Source organism: Monodon monoceros, unplaced genomic scaffold (assembly GCF_005190385.1).
Source record: "Monodon monoceros isolate NGI ecotype Baffin Bay Population unplaced genomic scaffold, NGI_Narwhal_1 Super_Scaffold_22, whole genome shotgun sequence".
Lineage (NCBI taxonomy): Eukaryota > Metazoa > Chordata > Mammalia > Artiodactyla > Monodontidae > Monodon > Monodon monoceros.
The window spans coordinates 67,582,614-67,607,868 of NW_021703779.1; the positions used below are offsets into that span (position 1 = coordinate 67,582,614).

The following is a 25,255-nucleotide window of genomic DNA, read 5'->3' on the forward strand; positions in this document are numbered from 1 at the left end:
GATTCTGTAGACTTCTTTTTTCACTCTTTATATCATAACTATTTTTCCTTGTTGCTACATAATTGTACAGTGGTCAGTTTTAATGTGTTCATAGCAATCTTTTGAATGATCACATCACTGTTTATTTAACTAAGTACAAATGGTTGGACATGCAGGCAACTTTCAATTCTCCACCACTAAAAAACAAACAAATTAATGAAAACAAGAAAAACACACCAAAACATTGCATAACCTCTTCAGGCACACAATTTCTACCCTCTTTTGGATTATTTACTTAGACTAGGAATCTAGAAGTGAAATTACTGGATCAAGGAACATGAAGGTTTCTATGGCTCTTGATGTACCCTCTCAGAATGCTTTTGGTTTTATTTGACTTTGACTGAATTAGTAGCTTTCAAAATTACCAAGGCATATTGATAATGCTAATTAGAATTCTATGATCTTTGGAAAAAAGGACAGTATCTTACCTGCTGTTAATCAGGGGGTTTTGGTAGTGAGAAGTAGGGGAAATTATCTTTTCTTTATGTTGTTCTATTCTTGAGTTTAAATGAGGACAAGGATCCCTGCAGGCCTTATCTTTAGTATCAAAAGATGTCACTTATATGGATATTTTTCTTAGTCATAGTGTAGGACAGTGCCTTCCTTACAATGGGGCAGACACTATTCCCATGGAGCTCTTGGGAAATCTGTATTTCTTTCTGTAGGCAGATTGGACTAGTTTATTTAGATATAATACCCTGTTGCCCACTTCGGCTGCACATTTCACAGTAGCCTTTTCTGCCGCAGAAAAGGAAAGGATGAAAAAGGCAAAGCTGGTGTAATATATGGTAGACTGGATCATATTTGTCATCCAGTCAGCACTAATAAAAATAGATTAATTGCTTATTACTTTTCTTGTGATTCAAGAACTTGCAGTTCATGGTTGCAGGTTTTTATTTTTAAGTATCTGTTGTGAGCTGGAGAATTTAACTACCATATTTGGTTCTCATGTGCCTGCCCTGTGACCTTACATCAGCCTGTTGGAGGATTTGTGTGGTTTTGCTTACCCTTATATGGCTGCCTGGCGAATCTGTCTGACTGGAATTTGAAGCCCTGTAGCATTTGCAGGAAGTGTGGCTTTAGGAGAAAGCTGTGGTTTTAGTAATTAGGTTTCCTCACTGCCAGAATTTGTTTCATAGAGAGGTGGTGAGTTGGAGAACATCTTTGCTGACTATAAAATCACCAGCGTTTTATACCTCTTCATTTTATATCTCTTCATATACCAAATTCCCTTCCTTCTATTATGACAAAATTCTCCTAAAGAGGAATGAAATCTGTATAGTAACTCACTGTACTGAGTTGATAATGATAGTGATTAAGGCAGGGAGGTGGAAGCTGAAATGAATTGGTCCGTTTATTTTTAAATTCTTAGTGCAAGCAATCTGAAATTTTATGGAACATAAAATCCACCTATGTTAGACTAGTAATTGTCACAAATATTTAGCTTTGATGTTTGATTGTATTGTAACAGTGTGATTTGTTTCAAGGAAGGCTTTTGCTTTAAGGACACTCCAAAAGCTGCCAGAACAGCCTCAAGCACCTGTTACCCTATTTCCCCCTCAGCACTCATTTCCCATAGGCACCTTTGGTCACAAGTCACTGATACTTTTGTGGAAACACTTTGGACTGTTCTCAACTTCATATTTTATTTGTCCAAACAATTGGACTGTTCTCAACTTCATATTTGTCCAAACATATGACAGTTTTAAATGAAGATAACTTTTTCTTCTTTTGGTATAAGCAATGGAATTAATATGAATCATTGATTCTTCATGGTAACTTTTTCTTACCAAGTCTTAAAGTTCCAGGAGGCTTTTATTGCTTTTGGCATGTTTCTTTGTTTCATTATCACAGTACTTCAGAGTGGGAAATGACTGAAGGGGTCGTCTAGGAAAATCTATCCTGTGTGTTAAACTTTTAAAAAAATCAACAGGTTTTCTTGCCCTTACTTTAGACCAAGCTTTGGAATTAAGAAGGATACAAAAGAATTATGAGCCATTTCTGCACTCATGGAGATGTCATTAAGTTGACAGACAGTCTAATTAGCATGAGATAACAAGTATGGTAATATTTTGTTATTCATTATGCTTAGTGTTTAAGTGGTGCCTTTTACTTTGACAGATCTTGGGCAAGTGTGTGCTTAGGAGAATGTTTCTAATCCATTTGAATATTAGTTTTTCATCTGTGAATCTGGAATGAAAATAATAGCAGCTCATAAGATTTTTGTGATAATTAAATAATGTAAGCAAGTATAGTGCCTGGCCCATAAAAAACACTTAGTCAATAATATTATTATACTATAATTTAGAGTAAGAGTAAATTTGGTGCAAAGCAGAGAGGGACCTGCTACATATAAAATTCTGCGGTCCATTGTTAGCACACCCTAAATCGGGGTCTGTGTCCCTTTGTTTCCCTTTATCAGCCCATTCCTAATCCACACATTTCCCTTCAGCAGAAAGAAACAGTCTTTGATTAAGGGATGGCTATATTCCATTGCTTAAATCACCTGCTAGTATGGAATTTATAATCTTATAGTTTATAAATTCCTTGAACCCATAAATAACATCTCTATCTTATTTTATTTTTACTGATATTAAGGTAAGAACAATGGCCTTCAGGCCCAGTGTGTACTTAGGAACTTCATTCTTTCTTTTACTCTTTTTTCACAGAAAGATGCAACTTTATTTTTTATCCAGTATTACTGAGATATAATTGACATACAACACTGTATAAGTTTAAGGTGTACAACATAATGTTTGATTTACATAATCATGAAATTATTACTAAAATAAATGTAGTGAATATCCATCATGTCATATGGATACAAAAACATTTTCCTTGTGAAGAGAACTCTTGGGATTCACTGCCTTTTTTTTATATATATCTTTATTGGAGTATAATTGCTTTACAATGGTGTGTTAGTTTCTGCTTTATAACAAAGTGAATCAGTTATACATATACATATGTTTCCATATCCCACCCCTCTAGGTGGTCACAAAGCACCGAGCTGATCTCCCTGTGCTATGCAGCTGCTTCCCACTAGCTGTGTATTTTACCTTTGGTAGTATATATATGTCCATGCCACTCTCTCTCTTTGTCACAGCTCACGCTTCCCCCTCCCCATATCCTCAAGTCCATTCTCTAGTAGGTCTGTGTCTTTATTCCTGTCTTACCCCTAGGTTCTTCATGACATTTTTTTATCTTAAATTCCATATATATGTGTTAGCATACGGTATTTGTCTTTCTCTTCCTGACTTACTTCACTCTGTATGACAGAATCTAGGTCCATCCACCTCATTACAAATAGCTCAATTTCATTTCTTTTTATGGCTAAGTAATATTCCATTGTATATATGTGCCACATCTTCTTTATCCATTCATCTGATGATGGACACTTAGGTTGTTTCCATCTCTGGGCTATTGTAAATAGAGCTGCAATGAACATTTTGGTAATTGACTCTTTTTGAATTATGGTTTTCTCAGGGTATATGCCCAGTAGTGGGATTGCTGGGTCATATGGTAGTTCTGTCTGTAGTTTTTTAAGGAACCTCCATGCTGTTCTCCATAGTGGCTGTACCAATTCACATTCCCACCAGCAGTGCAAGAGTGTCCCATTTTCTCCACACCCTCTCCAGTATTTATTGTTCCTAGATTTTTTTATGATGGCCATTCTGACTGGTGAGAAATGATATCTCATTGTAGTTTTGATTTGCATTTCTCTAATGATTAATGATATTGAGCATGCTTTCATGTGTTTGTTGGCAGTCTGTATCTCTTCTTTGGAGAAATGTCTATTTAGGCCTTCTGCCCATTTTTGGATTCAGTTTTTTGTTTATTTGTCATTGAGCTGCATGAGCTGCTTGTAAATTTTGGAGATTAATCCTTTGTCAGTTGCTTCACTTGCAAATATTTTCTCCCATTCTGAGGGTTGTCTTTTGTTCTTCTTTATGGTTCCCTTTGCTGTGAAAAAGCTTTGAAGTTTCATTAGGTCCCATTTGTTTATTTTTGTTTCCATTTCTCTAGGAGGTGGGTCAAAAAGGATCTTGCTGTGATTTATGTCACAGAGTGTTTTGCCTATGTTTTCCTCTAAGAGTTTGATAGTTTCTGGCCTTACATTTAGGTCTTTAATCCATTTTGAGCTTATTTTTGCATATGGTGTTAGGGAGTGATCTAATCTCATATTTTTACATGTAGCTGTCCAATTTTCCCAGCACAACTTATTGAAAAGGCTGTCCTTTCTCCACTGTACATTCCTGCCTCCTTTATAAAAATAAGGTGACCATATGTGTGTGGGTTTATCTCTGGGCTTTCTATCATGTTCCCTTTATCTATCTTTCTGTTTCTGTAGAAGTGTCATACTGTCTTGATTACTGTAGCTTTGTAGTATAGTCTGAAGTCAGGGAGCCTGATTCCTCCAGCTCCGTTTTCTTTCTCAAGATTGCTTTGGCTATTCCGGGTCTATTGTGTTCCCATAAAAACTGTGAAATATTTTGTTCTAGTTCTGTGAAAAATGCCAGTGGTAGTTTGATAGGGATTGCATTGAATCTGTAGATTGCTTTGGGTAGTAGAGTCATTTTCACAATGTTGATTCTTCCAACCCAAGAACATGGTATATCTCTCCATCTATTTGTATCATCAATTTATTTTATCAGTTTCTTATAATTTTCTGCATACAGGTCTTTTTTCTCCGTAGGTAGGTTTATTCCTAGATATTTTATTCTTTTTGTTGCAATGGTAAATGGGAGTGTTTTCTTGATTTCATTTTCAGATTTTTCATCTTTAGTGTATAGGAATGCCAGAGATTTCTGTGCATTAATTTTGTATCCTGCTACTTTACCAAATTCATTGATTAGCCCTAGTAGTTTTCTGGTAGCATCTTTAGGATTCTCTACGTATAGTATCATGTCATTTGCAAACAGTAACAGCTTTACTTCTTCTTTTCCGATTTGGATTCATTTTATTTCCTTTTCTTCTCTGCTTGCTGTGGCTAAAAATTCGGAAACTATGTTGAATAAGAGTGGTGAGAGTGGGCAACCTTGTGTTGATCCTGATCTTAGTGGAAATGCTTTTAGTTTTTCACCATTGAGGACGAAGTTGGCTGTGGGCTTGTCATATATGGCCTTTATTATGTTGAGGAAAGTTCCCTCTATGCCTACTTTCTGCAGGGTTTTTATCATAAATGGGTGTTGAATTTTGTCGAAAGCTTTCTCTGCATCTATTGAGATGATCATATGGTTTTTCTCCTTCAATTTGTTAATATGGTTTATCACGTTGATTGATTTGCATATGTTGAAGAATCCTTGCATTCCTGGAATAAACCCCATGTGATCATGGTGTATGATCCTTTTAATGTGCTGTTGGATTTGGTTTGCTAGTATTTTATTGAGGATATTTGCATCTATGTTCATCAGTGATATTGGCCTGTAGTTTTGTTTCCTGGTGACATCCTTGTCTGGTTTTGGTATCAAGGTGATCGTGGCCTCCTAGAATGACTTTGCAGTGTTCTTCCCTCTGCTATATATTTTTAAGAGTTTGAGAAGGATAGGTGTTAGCTCTTCTCTAAATATTTCATAGAATTCACCTGTGAAGCCATCTGGTCCTGGGCCTCTGTTTGTTGGAATATTTTTAATCACAGTTTCAATTTAAGTGCTTGTGATTGGTCTGTTCATATTTTCTATTTCTTCCTGATTCAGTCTTGGCAGATTGTCATTTCTAAGAATTTGTCCATTTCTTCCAGATTGTCCATTTTCTTGGCACAGAGTTTCGGGTAGTAATCTCTCATGATCTTTTGTATTTCTGCAGTGACAGTTGTTACTTCCCCTTTATCATTTCTAATTCTATTGATTTGATTCTTCTCCCTTTTTTTCTTGATCAGTCTGGCTAATGATTTATCAATTTTGTTTATCTTCTCAAAGAACCAGCTTTTAGTTTTATTGGTCTTTGCTGTCGTTTCCTTCATTTCTTTTTCATTACTTCCTGATCTGATTTTTATGATTTCTTTCCTTCTGCTAACTTTGGGGTTGTTTTGTTCTTCTGTCTCTAATTGCTTTAGGTGCAAGGTTAGGTTGTTTATTCGAGATGTTTCCTGTTTCTTCAGTATGATTTTATTGCTATAAACTTCCCTCTTAGAACTGCTTTTGCTACATTCCATAGGTTTTGGGTCGTCGTGTCTCCCTTGTCATTTGTTTCTAGGGATTTTTTGATTTCCTCTTTGATTTCTTCAGTGAAAACTTTGTTATTAAGTGGTGTATTGTTTAGCCTCCATGTGTTTGAGTTTTTTACGTATCTTTTCCTGTGATTGATATCTAGTCTCATAGTGTTGTGGTCGGAAAAGATACTTGACACAATTTCAATATTCTTAAATTTACCAAGGCTTGATTTGTGACCCAAGATATGATCTATCCTGGAGAATGTTCCATGAGCACTTGAGAAGAAAGTATGTTCTGTTGCTTTTGGATGGAATGTCCTATAAATATCAATTAAGTCCATCTTGTTTAACGTACCATTTAAAGCTTGTGTTTCCTTATTTATTTTCATTTTGGATGATCAGTCCATTGGTGTAATTGGGGTGATAAAGTCCTCTACTATGAATGTGTTACTGTTGATTTCCCCTTTTATGGCTGTTTGTATTTGCCTTATGTATTGAGGGGCTCCTATATTGGGTGCATAAATATTTACAATTGTTATATCTTCTTCTTGGATCCATCCCTTTATCATTATATAGTGTCTTTCTTTGTCTCTTCTAATAGTATTTATTTTAAAGTCTATTTTGTCTGATATGAGAATTGCTACTCCAGCTTTCCTTTGGTTTCCATTTGCATGGAATAACTTTTTCCATCCCCTTACTTTCAGTCTGTATGTGACTCTAGGTCTGAAGTGGGTCTCTTGTAGAAAGCACATATATGGGTCTTGTTTCTGTATTGATTCAGCCAATCTGTGTCTTTTGGTGGGAGCATTTAGTGCATTTACATTTAAGGTAATTATCAAAATGTTTGTTCCTATTCCCATTTTCTTAATTGTTTTGCATTCGTTATTGTAGGTGTTTTCCTTCTCTTGTGTTTTTTGCCTAGAGAAGTTCCTTTAGCATTTGTTGTAAAGCTGGTTTGGTGGTGCTGAACTCTCTCAGCTTTTGCTTGTCTGTAACAGTTTTAATTTCTACATCAAATCTGAATGAGATCCTTGCTGGGTAGAGTAATCTTGGTTGCAGGTTTTTCTCCTTCATCACTTTAAATATGTCCTGCCGCTCCCTTCTGGCTTGCAGAGTTTCTGCTGAGAGATCAGCTGTTAACCTTATGGGGATTCCCTTGTTTGTTGTTTGTTGTTTTTCCCTTGCTGCTTTTAATATGCTTTCTTTGTATTTAATTTTTGGCAGTTTGATTAATAGGTGTCATGGCATATTTCTCCTTGAATTTATCATGTATGGGACTCTGTTCTTCCTGGACTTGGTTAACTATTTCCTTTCCCATCTTAGGGAAGTTTTCAACTATAATCTCTTCAAATATTTTCTCAGTCCCTTTCTTCTTCTCTTCTTCTTCTGGGACCCCTAAACATTGAATGTTGGTGCGTTTAATGTTGTCCCAGAGGTCTCTGAGACTGTCCTCAGTTCTTTTCATTCTTTTTTCTTTATTCTGCTCTGCAGTAGTTATTTCCACTATCTTATCTTCCAGGTTACTTATCCATTCTTCTGCCTCAGTTATTCTACTATTGATCCCATCTAGAGTATTTTTAATTTCAGTTGTTTGGCTGTTCATCGTTGCTTGTTTCATCTTTATTTCTTCTAGGTCTTTATTAAATGTTTCTTGCATTTTGTCTATTCTATTTCCAAGATTTTGGATCAGCTTTACTATCATTATTCTGAATTCTTTTTCAGGTAGACTGCCTATTTCCTCTTCATTTGTTAGGTCTCGTGGGTTTTTTTCTTGCTCCTTCATCTGCTGTGTGCTTTTCTGTCTTCTCATTTTGCTTATCTTACTGTGTTTGGGGTCTCCTTTTTTCTGGCTGCAGGTTCGTAGTTCCTGTTGTTCTTGGTGTCTGTTCCCAGTGGCTATAGTTGGTTCAGTGGGTTGTGTAGGCTTCCTGGTGGAGGGGACTAGTGCCTGTGTTCTGGTTCATGAGGCTGGATCTTGTCTCTCTGGTGGGCAGGTCCATGTCTGGTGGTGTGTTTTGGGGTGTCTGTGGACTTATGCTTTTAGGCAGCCTCTCTGCTAATGGGTGGGGTTGTGTTCCTGTTTTGCTAGTTGCTTGGCATAGGTTGCCCAGCACTGTAGCTTGCTGGTCATTGAGTGAAACTGGGTGCTTTTGTTGAGATGGAGATCTCTGGGATATTTTCGCCATTTGATATGATGTGGAGCTGGGAGGTCACTTGTGGACCAGTGTCCTGAAGTTGGCTCTCCCACCTCAGAGGCACAGCACAGACTCCTGGCTGCAACACCAAGAGCCTTTCATCCACACGGCTCAGAATAAAAGGGAGAAAAAGTAGAAAGAAAGGGAGGGAGGGAGGAAGGAAGGAGGGAAGGAAGGAAAGAAAGAAATAAAGAAGATAAAATAAAATAAAGTAAGATAAAATAAAATAAAGTTATTAAAATAAAAAATAATTATTAAGAAAAAGAATTTTTTAAAGAAGAGAAAAAAACAGGACGGATAAAACCCTTGGACAAATGGTGGAAGCAAAGCTATACAGACAAAATTTCACACAGAAGCATACACACTCACAATAAGAGGAAAAGGGGAAAAAGTCATAAATCTTGCTCTCAAAGTCCACCTCCTCAATTTGGGATGATTCGTTGTCTATTCATGTATTCCACAGATACAGGGTACATCAAGTTGATTGTGGAACTTTCATACACTGTTTCTGAGGCTGCTGGGAGGGATTTCCCTTTCTCTTCTTTGTTCTCAAAGCTCCCGGGGCTCAGCTTTGGATTTGGCCCCGCCTCTGCGTGTAGGTCGCTGGAGGGCGTCTGTTCTTCGCTCAGGACAGGGTTAAAGGATCAGCTGCTTCGGGGACTCTGGCTCACTCAGGCCTGGGAGAGGGAAGGGTACGGAGTGTGGGGAGAACCTGCGGCGGCAGAGGCCGGCGTGACGTTGCACCAGCCTGAGGCGCGCTGTGCATTCTCCCGGGCAAGTTGTCCCTGGACCCCAGCACCCTGGCAGTGGCAGGCTGCACAGGCTCTCGTGAATGGGGGTGTGGATAGTGACCTGTGCTCGCACACAGGCTTCTTGGTGGCGGCAGCAACACACTTAACATCTCATGCCTGTCTCTGGGGTCCGCGCTTTTAGCCGCAGCTCATGCCCATCTCTGGAGCTCCCTTAAGCAGCGCTCTTAATCCCCTCTCCTCGCGCACCAGGAAACAAAGAGGGAAGAAAATGTCTCTTGCCTCTTTGGCAGGTCCAGACTTTTCCCTGGACTCCCTCCCGGCTAGCTGTGGTGCACTAACCCCCTGCAGGCTGTGTTTACGCCGCCAACCCCAGTCCTCTCCCTGCGCTCCCACAGAAGCCCAAGCCTCAGATTCCAGCCCCACCCACCCCGGCGGGTGAGCAGACAAGCCTCCGGCTGTTGAATGCAGGTCGGCAGGGATCCTCTGTGTGGGAATCTCTCCGCTTTGCCCTCCGCACCCCTGTTGCTGTGCTCTCCTCCTTGGCTCCAAAACTTTCCCCCTCCGCCACCTGCAGTCTCCGCCCGCGAAGGGGCTTCCTAGTATGTGGAAACCTTTCCTCCTTCACAGTTCCCTCCCACTGGTGCAGGTCCCGTCCCTATCCTTTTGTCTCTGTTTATTCTTTTTTCTTTTGCCCTACCCAGGTACGTGGGGAGTTTCTTGCCTTTTGGGAGGTGTGAGGTCTTTTGCCAGCGTTCAGTAGGTGTTCTGTAGGAGTTGTTCCACGTGTAGATGTATTTCTGGTGTATCTAAATTAGTAAGCAGGAATCCGGATTTCAGGACTCTCAGTTCGAGTCCCGTTTCCACCATTCCAATTCAGGCTGATGGTGTTTCTTCCCAAACATGGTGAGGAAAAACAAAACAAAACAAAATCAAACAAAACATCACTTTTTGTTGGTTTCTTGAGCCAAGGAGCCTATTTATGGTCTCTTTGAACAACAATCCAGCCAAAGTGGGACGCTGGGCCCTGCAGTGTTGTGAGGCGCGGGCAGGACGGAACCAACAGCCTCTGGGCCGCGCAGCGGAGTTACTGTCTTTAACAACTTTCATATATAGTATATAGCTGTTTTAATTATGTTTCTTAGCTGTACATTACACCCCTAGCACTCATTTATCTTATAACTGGAAATTTGTACTTTTTGACTACCTTCATTGAATTTCCCCTCCCTCCAACCTGTGCCTCTGGTAACCACAAATGTAATCTCTTTTTCTGTGAGTTTGTTTTACTGTTTAGTTTTGAAGTATAATTGACCTATGACACTATGTTAGTTCCTGGTACACAGCACAGTAATTCAATATTGCTATACGTTTCAATATGATCACCATAATAAGTCTAGATACCCTCTGTCACCTTACAAAGATATTACATAATAATTGTCTATATTCCTCACACTGTACATTTCATACCCTTAACTCATTTATTTTGTAACTGGAACTTTCTGCCTCTTAATCTCCCTCACCTATTTCTCTCCTCCCCAGCTTTCCCTTCCCTCTGCCAACTACCTGTTTTTTCTCCTTATCTGACTCTATTTCTCTTTTGTTATGATTGTTCATTTATTTTGTTTTTAGATTTGACATATAAGTGATATCATATAATATTTGACTTTTTCTGTCTGACTTATTTCATTTGTATAACACCCTCTAGGGCCATCCATGTTGTCACATGTGGCAAGATTTCATTCTTTTTAATGGCTGAGTAATATTTCAGAGTGTAGGGACATCCCTGGTGGTGCAGTAGTTATGAATCCGCTTGCCAATGCAGGGCACACGGGTTCAGTCCCTGGTCCTGGAAGATCCCACATGCTACAGAGTAACTAAGCCTGTGTGCCACAACTACTGAGCCTGCACACTAGTGCCACAACTACTAAGTCCCTGTGCTGCAACTACTGAAGCCCAAGTGCGTAGAGCCCGTGCTCTGCAACAAGAGAAGCCACAACAGTGAGAAGCCCTCTCACCACAACAAAGAGTAGCCCCATCTCGCCACAACTGGAGAAAGCCCGTGTGCAGCAATGAAGACCCAATGCACCCCCAAAAATTAAAAATAAATAAATAAAATACACAACATAAAAAAAATTTAAATATTCCAGTGTGTATATATATCACATTTTCTTTATCCATTCATGTATTTTTTAAAATTTTTATTTATTTATTTTTGCTGTATGTGGGCCTTTCACTGCTGCGGCCTCTCCCGTCGCAGAGCACAGGCTCCGGACGTGCAGGCGCAGCGGCCATGGCTCATGGGCCCAACCACTCCGTGGCATGTGGGATCTTCCTGGACTGGGGCACGAACCCGTGTCCCCTGCATCAGCAGATGGACTCTCAACCACTGCGCCACCAGGGAAGCCCCTCCATTCATGTATTGATGGGCACTTAGGTTGCGTCCATATCTTGGCTATTGTAAATAATGCTGCAATGAATATAGGTGTCCATGTATCTTTTCAAATTAGTGTTTTCATTTTTTTTGGCTAAACACACAAGAATGGAATTGCTGGATTGTATGGTAGTTCTATTTTGAATATTTTTGGAAAACTCAGTATTGTTTTTAAATAGTGGCTGCACCAGTTTATATTTGCAGTGTTACTGCATGAGGTTTTCCTTTTCTCCATATCCTTGCCAACACTGGTTATTTGTTGTCTTTTGGATAATAGCCATTATGACAGGTATGAGGTGATATCTCATTTTGGTATTGATTTCCCTGATGATTAGTGATGTTGAGCATCTTTTCATGTGCCTGTCCATCTGTATGTCTTCTTTAGAAAAATTGTCTATTCAGGTCCTCTGCCCACTTTTTAATCAGCTTGTTTTTCTTGATGTTAGTTGTTTGAGTTTGTTGTATATTTTAGATATTAACACCTCATTGGATATATTGTTTGTAATCTCCCATTAAGTAGGCAGCCTTTTCATTTTGTTTAGTTTCCTTCACTGTGCAAGAAGCTTTTTAGTTTAGTGTAGTCTCATTTGTTTATTTTTCTTTTGTTTCCATTGCCTGAAGAGACATATCTAAAAAGTATTGCTGAGACTGATGTCAAAGAGCATACTGCACATGCTTTCTCCTAGAAGTTTTATGGTTTCAGGTCTTACATTTAAATCTTTAATCCATTTTGAGTTTATTTTTGTATATGGTGTGAAAAAGTAGTTTGGTTTGCTTCTTTTACATTTAGTTGTACAGTTATACCAGCACCATTTATTGAAGAGGCTTTCTTTTCCCCACTGTATATTCTTGCCTCCTTTGTCATAGATTAATAGGCCATATAATGGGTGCACCTCTGGGCTCTCAATTCGGTCCCAGTAATCTGTGTCTGTTTTTGTGTTGGTACCATACTGTTTTGATTACTGTAGCTTTTTAGTAGAGTTTGAAATCAGGGACTTTGATACCTTCAGCTTTGTTCCTCTTTCTCAAGATTGTTTTGGCTATTTGGGGTCTTCTGTGTTTCCATAGAAATTATAGAATTATTTGTTTTGGTTCTGTGAAAAATGCCATTGGTGTTTTGATAGGGATTGCATTGAATTTGTAGATCACCTTGGATAGTATGTTAATTTTAACAATATTAATTCTTCCACTCTATGAACACAGTATATCTTTCCATCTGTTTGTGTCATCTTCAATTTCTTTTATCAGTCTCTTATAGTTTTTCGAGTACAGGTCTTTTATCTCCTTACTTAGATTTATTCCTAGGTATTTTATTCTTTTTGATGTGACAGTAAATAGGGTTGTTTTCTTAATTTTTCTTTCTGATAGTTTGTTTTTAACGTATAGAAATATAACAGATTCCTGTATATTAATTTTGTATCCTGCAACTTTACCAACTTCATTGACGAGTTCTAATAGTTTTGTTGTGGCATCTGTAGGATTTTCTATATGTAGTATCATGTGACCTGCAAATAGTGACAGTTTTACTTCTTCCTTTCCAATGTGGATTCCTTTTATTTCTTTTTTTTCTGTCTGATTGCTGTGGCTAGGATTGCTAATACTGTGTTGAATAATAGTGGTGACAGTGGGCATCCCTGTCTTGTTCCTGATCTAGGAGGAGGTGATTTCAACTTTTCACCATTGAGTATAATGTTAGCTGTGGGCTTGTCATATATGGTCTTTATTATGTTGAGGTGTGTTCCCTCTATGCCCACTTTCTGGAGAGTTTTTATCATAATTGGATGTTGAATTTTATCAAAAGCTTTTTCTGCATCTATTTAGATGATCATATGGGTTTTTTCCTTCCATTTGTTAATGTGGTGGATCACATTGATTGATTTGCTGATATTGAAAAATCCTTGCATCCCTGTGATAAATCCCACTTGATCATGGTGTATGATCCTTTTAATATATTGTTGGAGTTGCTGTGCTAATATCTTGTTGAAGATTTTTGCATATATGTTCATCAGTGATATTGACCTGTAATTTTCTTCTTTTGTGTGAGATCTTTGCCTGGTTTTGGTATCAGGGTGATGCTGGCCTCATAGAATGAGTTTGGAAGTTCCTTCCTCTGCAGTTTTTTGGAATAATTTGAGAAGGATAGGTTTTAACTCTTCTATATGTTTGTTAGAATTCACCTGTGAAGCCATATGGTCCTGGACTTTTGTTTGTTGAGAGCATTTTAAATTATTAATTCAATTTCATTATTGGTAATCTTTCTGTTCATATTTTTTATTTCTTCCTGATTCAGTCTTGGGAGATTGTACATTTCCATGACATTGTCCATTTCTTCTAGGTTGCCCATTTTATTAATGTATAATAGTTCATAGCAATCTCTTATGATCCTTTGCATTTCTGTTGTGTTGATTGTAACTTTTACCCTTTTATTTCTGATTTATTGATTTGGACCCTCTCTATTTTTTTTCTTGATGAGTCTGGCTAAAGGTTTATCATTTTGTTTATGTTTTCAAAGAACCAGCTCTTAGTTTCATTATTTCTTTTTCTATTGTGTTTTTTCAGTATTTCATTTATTTCTGCTCTGCTCTTTATTATTTATTTTCTACTACTAACTTTGTTCTTCTTTTTCTAGTTCCTATAGATGTAAGGTTAGACTTTTATTTGAAATGTTTCTTGTTTTCTGAGATAAGCTTGTATTGCTATAAACTTCTCTGTTAAAACAACTTTCACTGCATCCCATAGTTTTAGGACCATTGTGTTTTCATTTTTATTTGTCTCCAGGTATTTTTTTATTTCCTCTTTGATTTCTTCAGTGATTCATTGTTTAGTAACATAATGTGTAGCCTCCATGTGTTTGTCTTTTATTTTTTGTAGCTTTCTTTTTTAAATTGGGGTATAGTCTCTTGACCATATTGTGTTAGTTTCTGCGGTACAATGAAGTGAGTCAGCTATATGTATGCATATATCCCCTCCCTCTTGGACCTCCCTCCCCAACATCCCATCTATCTAGGTCACCACAGAGCAGTGAGCTGAGCTCTCTGTGATATACAACAGGCTCCTATAGCTATCTGTTTTACACAGGGTAGTGTATATATGTCAATCCCAATCTCCCAATTGGGGAAAGAGGGGCAGGAGGAATTGGGAAATTGGGATTGACATATATACACTATTGATACCATGTATAAAATAGGTAACTGATGAGGGCATACTGTGTAGCACAGGGAACTCTACTTATGCACTGTGGTGACCTAAATGGCAAGGAAATAAAAAAAAGAGGGGATATATGTATATGTATAGCTGATTCATTTTGCTGTACAGTAGAAACTAACACAACTTTGTAAAGCAACTCTACTACAATAAAAATTAATCAAAAAAAAAGGAAAATAGGGGGCTTCCCTGGTGGCGCAGTGGTTGAGAGTCCACCTGCTGATGTAGGGGACACGGGTTCGTGCCCTGGTCCAGGAAGATCCCACATGCCGCGGAGCGGCTGGGCCCGTGAGCCATGGCCGCTGAGCCTGCGAATCCGGAGCCTGTGCTCTGCAACAGGAGAGGCCACAACAGTGAGAGGCCCACGTACCACAAAAAAAAAAAGAAAGAAAGAAAATGCAGCTGTTTATCTTATATTTTATTTCTTGTCTCATAGCACTATGGTCAGAGAAATGCTTGATATGATTTCAGTCTTCTTAAATTTACTGAATTGTTCTGTGGCCTAGCATGTGATCTATCCTGGGGAATGTTCCATGTGCACTTTAAAAGAATGTGTATTCTGTTGCTTTTGGATGGAATGTTCTATATATGTCTTTTAAGCCCATTTGGTATATTGTGTCCTTTAAGGCCTGTGTTTCCTTATTGATTTTCAGTCTGAATGATCTGTTCATTGATGTAAGTTGGCTGTTGAAGTCTCCTACTATTATTGTGTTACTGTCAGTTTCTCCCTTTATGTCTGTTAATATTTGCTTTATGTATTTAGGTGCTCCTATATTGGGTGCATATATATTTACAATTGTTATATCTTCCAATTCTGTGTTTTAAACTCTATTTTTTCTGTGTACAAAGGAACTCATGTACACTGTTGGTGAAAATGTAAATTGGTGCAGCCACTATGGAAAACAGTATGGACGTTTCTCAAAAAACTAAAAATAGAACTACTATATGACCCAGCATTTCCACTCCTGGGTATATATCCAGAAAAACCCAAAACACTAATTCAAAATGATACCACACCCTGATGTTCATAACAGCATTATTTACAATAGCCAAGATATGGAAGCAACCTAAGTGTTCATCAACAGATGAATAGATAAAGAAGATGTGGTATATATATACATATATACAATGGAATCCTATTCAGCCATAAAAAAGGATGAAATTTTACCGTTTGCAGCATCATGGATGGACTTGGAGGGTGTTAGGCTAAGTGAAATGAGTCAGAAAGAGAAAAACATATACTGTATGATATCACTTATATGTGGAATCTGAAAAATACAAGTGAATATAACAACAACAAAAAAGAAGCAGACTCACAGATATAGAGAACAAACTAGTGGTTACCAGTGGGGTGGGGGGAAGGGCAATACAGGGGTGGGTGAATGGGAAGTACAATATGGGTGAATATAGCCAATATTTTGTAGTAACTGTAAATAGAAAATAATCTTTAAAATTTGTATACAAAATTTAAAAAAAAATTTAAGAGATGGAAACAAAAAATAAGAATTTACTGGCACCATTGTCCTTGAAGTAGAATGAGCTCACAGAAATGGCTACTGCCAGAGTCTGTGTCCTAGTGTGATTCCTAGCTGCCTCCTGCCTCTCTGGGAGGCTCTCCAAGATCAGAAAGTTGGTCTGACCCAGGCTTCTTTCGAATAACTGCTTCTGCCCTGTGTCTCAGAGTGTGTGAGCTTCTGTGTACCCCTTTAAAGAGTGGAGTGTCTGTTTCCTACAGCATTCTGGTTCTTCCAAAAGTAAGCCCCACTGGCCTTCAAAGCCAAATGTTCTGAAGGGTCATCTTCTTGGTGCAGGACCCTGGGGCTAGGGAGCCTGCTGTGCATCTTGGATCCCTCACTCTTTGGGAGGAACCTTTGCAATTGTATTTATCCTCCCATTTGTGGGTCACCTACCCGGGGGTATAGGTCTTTTGACTATACCTCATCTCTATCCCTCCTACCTGTCTCTGTGGTTTCTCCTTTATATCTTTAGTTGTTGAAGACCTTTTCTGCTAGTCTTCAGGTTGTTCTCATTGACAGTTGCTCTGTAAATAGTTGTAATTTTGGTGTGCCTGAGGGAGGAGGTGGACTCAGAGTCTTCCTACTCTGTCATCTTGGTCAGTCCATGAACTGCATTCCTGACTGAATGGTAGTGTCTAACATAACCTAGGCAGGAGTCTGACAGTAATCCTTTCCTAGCAGCAGAGGATCCTAGAGTTGGAATTGGGTATTCCAGTCACTTTTTGCTCATAATAATTTGAAGATTGATTAGATTGTGTGCATACTCACTTGGATGATAATGGGAACAAAATCACGGTCTGGTAAGTAGAATTTAGAATTAAATTATACAGTAAGAACACATCAAAAAGTGGTATTACTCTTTGTAAGAGCTTGTCGACCTTATATAAAAATCTCTTAAGAAAAAATATCCATGCAAAATATCTTGAAGCTAGACAGGGCAATGTATTGGAACAAACTTAATCATTGGAGTTAGAGACATTTAGGTTTGAATACCAGCTCTGCCACTGACTAACTTTGTGACTTTGGGTAAATTTACTTAACCTTTGTGAGCCTCAATATTCTAATCTATAAAATGAGGGTAATAATATTTACCTTACAGAGTTATTATGAATATTAAGTTAAATAATGTATCAAAACACCTGCTTTAGCAGCTGTCACTTAATTGGCCTTCTATAACTGATATGAATAATAAGACAATATCTGTCTCCCAGTCTTGTCTGTACTCAAAATTCCTGTGAATTTGGGAATAATTCCTGAATACTTTCTGATACCCCAACATATGCTGGATGAACCCATAGCTTCTTTGAGTCCAAAAGCTCTAAATCTTGTGAAATTTTTGAGCTTTAATTCTTCTAAGCTTTGCTTAGAACAGCTGCTATCTCCCTACCATGGAATGTGCTAGCAATGAGGTACTCTGTTTGGGTCTGGAGATTTCTGAAGGCTGTATTTTATAATCAGCTTTGTTCTTGGATTGCCAAGTGGTAATTTGGAGAATAAAGACTTACTTTGCTAGTTAGGGATGAATGAGAGTCTATGTGCAAACAGTAATAACCAACAATATTTCCCTGCACTCAAATTCTAGGTAATTGGAATTTATATTGTCATATTGTACATTCCAGTCATTAGTACTTCAAGGGTTCAGGAAATATCTGATATTGAAAACAGTGGCTAAAACATAACTAAAACCCACCATTAAATGGCATTTTCTCCAAACCCTTTTGGAGAACCCATCAATCTAATATGGTGCACGAAATGTTTAATCCTGGGAATTCTTTTGAAGACATATTTCCAGATAACACTTAATCTTTGAGAAATCCAGCCCAGTCAGCCACAAAGACTAATGTATATTACTTTAGAATAGGCTTTTATAGGTTTCAGATTATAGCTACCTACTTTTCTCAAACTTCCCTGACTCTTTTGAAACTTTCTTAGAAAGTATTGTCAGATTCACAGTATGCTGTAAGAGTTTTAAAAAGAGACACTTTTCTTGCTTTATATAGCTGGAGTTATTTTTTTCCAGATTTATTGATGTATAATTGATTTATTGAATTGCTTCCAAAACATAGAGTGTGGAAATATAATCATCCAAAAAACATCAGACAAACCTGAATTGAGGGGCATTTTACAAAATACCTGACCAATACTCCTCTGAACTGTCAAGATCATGGGAAACAAGAAAAGTCTGAGAAACTGTCACAGGCCAGAGGAGACTAAAGAGACATGACTAAATGTAATGTGGTATCCTGGAAGGGATCTTGAAACAAAGAAACAGACATTAGTGGAAAAACTGGTGAAATCCAAATAGTCTGGAGTTTAGCTAATAGTACTATACCAATGTATCAGTGTTGGTTTCTTAGCTGTGACAAATGTGCCACTGTGAGGTAAGGTGTTACAATAGGGGAAACAGAGTGACAGTTATATGGGAACTCTCTATATTATATCTTCAAATTTTCTGTAAATCTAAAATTATTCCAAAATTGAAGTTTATTAAAATAAAAAACTAAAAACAAGCATTTTGGAGGTCCTGGATTTAAAATGAAGTTGTTAGATCAATCAGTATTAACTACTTTGTGTCCAGCCTATGAGGTGAGCACTATGTAGGAAAGCTTAAACAAAAGGCATGGCCCCTACCTTCAGGTGGTTTAGCAACTACTTGAAGAGATGAGACTTTGACATGTGAAAAGATTAGCAATCATTGGTACTATTTGATTAAGCTCCAAACTGGGTGATACTGACTGTAGGAGGTCAGAGGGAGAGACTGGAGTGGCCACCAAGGGTTTCACAGAGGGAGTGCACCTGGATGAATAAGTTATAATTGTATCAGTGGAAAGAGGGGAGACTTGCAGTAGAAGGTAACAAAGAGAAAAGCACTAAGGTCTTGGGCACAGCAAACTCAGGGAAAAATAAAGGCAGCTTGATATGTTGTGGGGCGCCCAGGGAATGCATATTTTTAGAGAAGATAGAACATTATGCAGAACCTTGAAAGTTAAGCAGTAGGGGGTGAGGTTGAAACTGGCCACAGGGAACCAGTGTAGCAGCAGTAGGATTACAGTATATGTTTTGATTCTGTGGCTTTCAGCCTTTTGTCAAATTTGTCTATTATTTATTAATCTGCTAACACTTCACTCAGCATGTACATTTGATAAGACTATGTGGGGATGAAATTCACCTGCAAGAGATGAAAGTACAGTCATGCTCATTTTCTGAATTAAAAGGGCTTTTCTTGACTAAATGAAATTTCAGTTCTGAATAATCTCATCTTTATAAGATAATGAGAATTTGGGAATGATTCCTGAATACCTTTCTTGCCTGGCACTTTTCTCTGTCCATACTGTTTCCCAGAGTCAGAAGGAACTTTAGTCCTGCTGTTACTGACTCAGTAAAAGCTTGTTTTTACTTTCTTTTTTTTTAAAAAAAATATTTATTTATTTACTTATTTATTTTGGCTGCATTGGGTCTTCATTGCTGTGCACGGGCTTTTTCTAGTTGTGGCAAGCGGAGGCTACTCTTCATTGTGGTGCACGGGCTTCTCATTGTGGTGGCTTCTCTTGTTGTGGAGCATGGGCTCTAGGTGCACAGGCTTCAGTAGTTGTGGCACACAGGCTCAGTAGTGGTGGCTCGCAGGCTCTAGAGCGCAGGCTCAGTAGTTGTGGTGCACGGCCTTAGTAGCTCCGCGGCATGTGGGATCTCCCCGGACCAGGGCTCAAACCCATGACCCCTGCATTGGCAAGCAGATTCTTAACCACTGCTCCACCAGGGAAGTCCCTGTTTTTACTTTCAAGTGAGTAGTGCATTGTGTTCAGATAATTTTGCTCTTTGAAAAGGTTGTTGGACTTTCTTTTTTTAAAGTGATGGGTACATTGCTTATTTTTAAAAAGTAAAGAATGGGACGGGTCTGATGCCCTTGCACTTTCTCATCTGTTTCTCTGTAAATTTAAAGTACAGAAATACGCCTCTATACCAGCTTTGCCCACTCAGAACTATTAAGTGACCGAGCTCTTGACAAAGGGGAGACATGGGCTACATTGTTTTCAGTGTAGTCAACAACAAACCAGAGGCCTCATGACATTCAATTCAGTTCTTCTGTGTGCATGCTGCCCATGTGCAAGCAAGCCCACAAGTTGGTGGGCTTAGGAACTCAATGGGGTCAGTTTAGACTGGTCAAGGGGAAAGAGACCATAATAACTAGGAAATCAAATTCAGTAAATGAGGCTATTTGGAAGAGAACATAAGATATCTCAGCTTTTGTTGTCTTTCTATTTTGTATCACATAGGTTAGAAGAACTCTTTCATATATTTCCATCTTATTTCCCCAGCAAGATTGGGAATTCTAATATGTACTGCATGTATTGAAAAAGAACAGGGTTTTGCAGTCAGATAGCTTTATGTTTTTAATTTAGTACAGGCAATTAAGAGATCATTCTTCTTGCGCAGGTATCTTAACCTATCTAAGCCTCAATTTCCTTTGTTGTAAAATGGGGATAATCATACTAACCTTTCAGAATTGTTATGAGGATTTCAGGGGATATATGTACATAGCCTCACAAAGAGTTTGGTACTCAGCAAGCACTCAACAAGTCTTAGTTCCCTTTCTCCTTAAAGGTCTTTATCTGGTACAAATCTTAACCCAGTACTAACATATAATAAGGCTTGGAAATTTCCTCTTGGGATTATCTTGGGAGGCCATTCCTGGAGCTTTTTTGTGTACCCCTCTATTAGAATTATATAGGGACAACTCTGGCAAAATTCTAAGGCAGACAAAGAAACTTCACTGTTTCCTTGCCTTTCTTCTCTCCAGGCAATCCCTCCCTCCACTCCAAATATGCACACTGTCTGCCCTTTCTATGAAGACCAAACTGGTAAACCAGTCATCGTAGAGTTTCAAGAACCAGAAGAATTGAATTTTAGGGTAGATGGTACTCCCAGTGCTCCTTGTTTCACAGCCTCCTGGGTCTACACATACAGCCATGTCTGAAGGAAATGGAGAGAGACTGCAGTTCCTTCTGACTCTGGAAAAAACTCCAGATTAGAAAGGGCTGGATCCTCTTTAATAAGTGGTGCTGTGAAAACTGGACAGCTACATGTAAAAGAATGAAATTAGATCACTCTCTAATACCATACACAAAAATAAACTCAAAATGGATTAAAGACCTAAATGAAAGGCCAGACACTATAAAACTCTTAGCAGAAAATATAGGCAGAACACTCTATGACATAAATCACAGCAAGATCCTTTTTGACCCACCTCCTAGAGAAATGGAAATAAAAACAAAAATAAACAAATGGGACCTAATGAAACTTAAAAGCTTTTTGCACAGCAAAGGAAACCATAAATGAGGAAAAGACAACGCTAAGAATGGGAGAAAATATTTGTAAACGAAGCAACTGACAAAGGATTAATCTCCAAAATATACAAGCAGCTCATGCACCTCAATATCAAAAAAAAAAAACAATCCAAAAATGGACAGGAGACTTAAATAGACATTTCTCCATAAAAAGAGAAACAGATGGCCAACAAACACATGAAAAGATACTCAACATCACTAATTATTAGAGAAATGCAAATCAAAACCACAGTGAGGTATCACCTCACACCAGTCAGAATGGCCATCATCAAAAAATCTACAAACAATAAATGCTGGAGAGGGTGTGGAGAAAAGGGAACCCTCTTGCACTGTTGGTGGGAATGTAAATTGATACAGCCGCTATGGAGAACAGTATGGAGGTTCCTCAAAAAACTAAAAATAGAACTACCATATGACCCAGCAATCCCACTCCTATGCACGTATCCAGAGGAAACCATACTTCAAAAGGATACATGCACTCTGATGTTCATTGCACTATTTATAATAGACAGGACATGGAAGCAATGTAAATGTCCATTGACAGATGAATGGATAAAGAAGATGTGGCACATATATACAATGGAATATTACTCAGCCATAGAAAGGAACAAAATTGAGTTATTTGTAATGAGGTGGATGGACCTAGAGTCTGTCATACAGAGTGAAGTAAGTCAGAAAGAGAAAAACAAATACCGTACACTAATGCGTATATATGGAATCTAAAAAAAACGGTACTGATGAACCTAGTGACAGGGCAGGAATAAAGGCACAGATGTAGAGAACGGACTTGAGGACACAGAGGGCAAGGGGAAGCTAGTATGAAGTGAGAGAGTAGCATTGACATATATACACTACCAAATGTAAAATGGATGGCTAGTGGGAAGCTGCTGCACAGCACAGGGAGATCAGCTTCATGCTCTGTGATGACCTAGAGGGGTGGGATAGAGAGGGTGAGAGGGAGGCTCAAGAGAGAGGGGATATGGGGATATATGTATACGTATAGCTGATTCACTGTGTTGTACAGCAGAAACTAACACAACATCGTAAAGCAATTATACTCCAATAAAGATAAAATTTAAAAAGAATGGGCTGGATAGATGAGATTTTTCAGAACTGATAAAGAAAAGCCTTTTTAACCCAGAAAATTAGGCATGACTGTACTTTCTTTACTGTGACCACCTTAAGACATAGCTGTTTTTGAGAAACTACCTTTAAATATCTACATTCTCCTCTTTTCACACAAGGCTCTACTGAAATTACTTGAGCCTTAACATCTCTCTAGACATAATGTGGTAGAATTGCAACTGAAAAAGAAAGTAATAACAGTATTTGGGGAGGCAGACAGCGGTAAAATAGCAAACCTTACATTGTGCTCTTATGCTGCCACATCTTGGAACATCTGTCAGGAGAACTCCAGGGAGCTAGGGGTAGAGATAGGAGATCAACAAGAAAATTCTTAATAGTCTTACCCTAGATTTGTTGTAGGCTTGTTGGTAAAGAGATGTGAATTACAAGTTTTACATGGCTGATTGTGACCAAAGCATTTTTTAAAATATTTCAAAACAGGCAAGCTGAAAACAAGTGTTTCTTGTTGTGGTTATACCATTAGATTAAGCAGTAGGAAGCCAGTGGTTTAAGGACTCATGACAGTATTCATTTAAAATGCACACAGATCTCTTTTTGTTTACCAAATGACTACACAGTGGCAACACTGCAGTAGTCTAGTGCCAAACAGACTAACTGGGGATTCAGACCTGATTTTCCTTTTGGGTGTATTTTGTAAGTAGATTAGTAAAAGACTGAAAAGGCAGCTTTAAATTCTATTTGCTTATGCTTCCTTCACCCCACTCTTAAATCGATAGGCACTGGCTAGGAAAAGACAGTCTTATTATTTAACTACAAATTAGTGTAGCCCTTCTTGTGGCAGCATTTGAAACAAACAGAACCAATTGGAAGGAATTTATATATCTGAATTTCTCTTTGCAGAAGTTGACTGGGTCACAAATTATAACCTATTTAAAAAGACAAAATACACACCCACACAAGTGTTTATTCATTTAGAGACTTCAATTATGTGTAAGAATTTAGTCATAGAAATTATGAGCATCCATTTAGAAAGTTTCCAAGTTTATTTTGTAATACTGTACCTTTATTGTTCTAGTTCAATATGCTGTAATATTTGTGAGCTCATTTTTCACAGCTGGACAATTATATTAAACTTTACTAAGTATATCATGCTTTCACTAAAACCATAGACTGCATGCAATATAGATGGATGTAGTATGCAGCATGTGTGCTGTCAGTATTAAGCTTAGTCTAAGTGGCATCACTCATAGCAATAAGCACTTGCTCTCTCTTTTAAGTTCCTTGCACTCTTGGCTTTGTCATTCACTTGACTCCTCTCACCTGACCACCTTAGCTTCATATTTAACTACCATGTTATAATTGAAAATTTTAATATATTTATGTCTAATACCTCCCTCTAGATTGTAATTTTAGGAGGGAATCTGCTATTTTTCTTTAGACATTTTAAAGAACCTGATAAATTTCTTACATACTTAAGAGGCACCAAAGAAATATTGTTGAATAGCTATTAAATACAGTTTCGGACAATCATTTTAGATTTTAGTGCATCACAGTTGGAACCTCTGTTGATCTTCAATAAAGTGTTAGCTGAGAAAATGTGACAGGTTGATTATAAAACAAGACAAAACCCCATCTTGATTAAATGTGTTGTTGTAGCTCAGCACTTTCATGAAAAAGACTCTTGTTTACTTGTTCAGTTTCTGTTCCAAATGGTGAAAATTGACACATAGAGTCTTGTAACATTCTCAAGGAAATATTCATTTCTGTTAACTGTATGATGCTTATTAAGACAGGAAGTAGACTCAGGTCGTTTGGAATGACTTTCAACAAAGGCTAAAATTAAGAGAGGCTTGTAGATAATCGGGAAACACACCTTGCCACTACTCAAACTTTTGAGTTAATTGCACTTGAGGTTATTGATATGTATCAGCTGTCTTTTCTTCTTCATGATTAGATGTGAGCATTTAAGTGAAAAAAAGAAAAAGTTGGGTTGATAAAAGGATCTGCGAACTGAAAGCTCTTCAATCCACTTGTGAGACATTAACAACAAAATAATAGAGAGAAAACTATATATCTTCTGTTAAACCACAAATCTTGATCCATGTCTGAATTCATTTCTGCTAGTTCATTAACACATTTTTTGTTGAATATGATAAAAATAATAAAAGCTGTTTGTTCAACAATATAACTTCTTGTCCTTTGGGCCCTAGATTAAGAAGAAACAGCAAGATGTGCTTGGTTTCTTAGAAGCTAACAAAATAGGATTTGAAGAAAAGGATATTGCAGCCAATGAAGAGAATCGGAAGTGGATGAGAGAAAATGTACCTGAAAACAGTCGACCAGCCACAGGGTACCCCTTGCCACCTCAAATTTTCAATGAAAGCCAGTACCGTGGGGTAAGGAACCAATTAAAATTCTTGTTTTTTTTAAAAATGGATTGCCTCAAACCCATCCACTTTCTTTTACTCCCACCCCATATCTACACACAGTCATTTCTCCTGTTCATCCTCTACATCCATCCTAGGCAGCTAGGGTATTTTG

The 25,255-nt window shown here is 38.0% G+C and overlaps 1 protein-coding gene across 1 annotated transcript in view; it reads left to right on the plus strand.

The window, feature by feature from the left end:
* Positions 1–25,255, plus strand: part of SH3BGRL (SH3 domain binding glutamate rich protein like) — an 82,159-nt gene that overhangs the window by 46,674 nt on the left and 10,230 nt on the right. Inside the window, exon 2 of the mRNA XM_029241322.1 lies at positions 24,925–25,110. Within this exon, the coding sequence (XP_029097155.1) occupies positions 24,925–25,110 (186 nt within the window). The remainder of the gene's footprint in view (positions 1–24,924; positions 25,111–25,255) is intronic.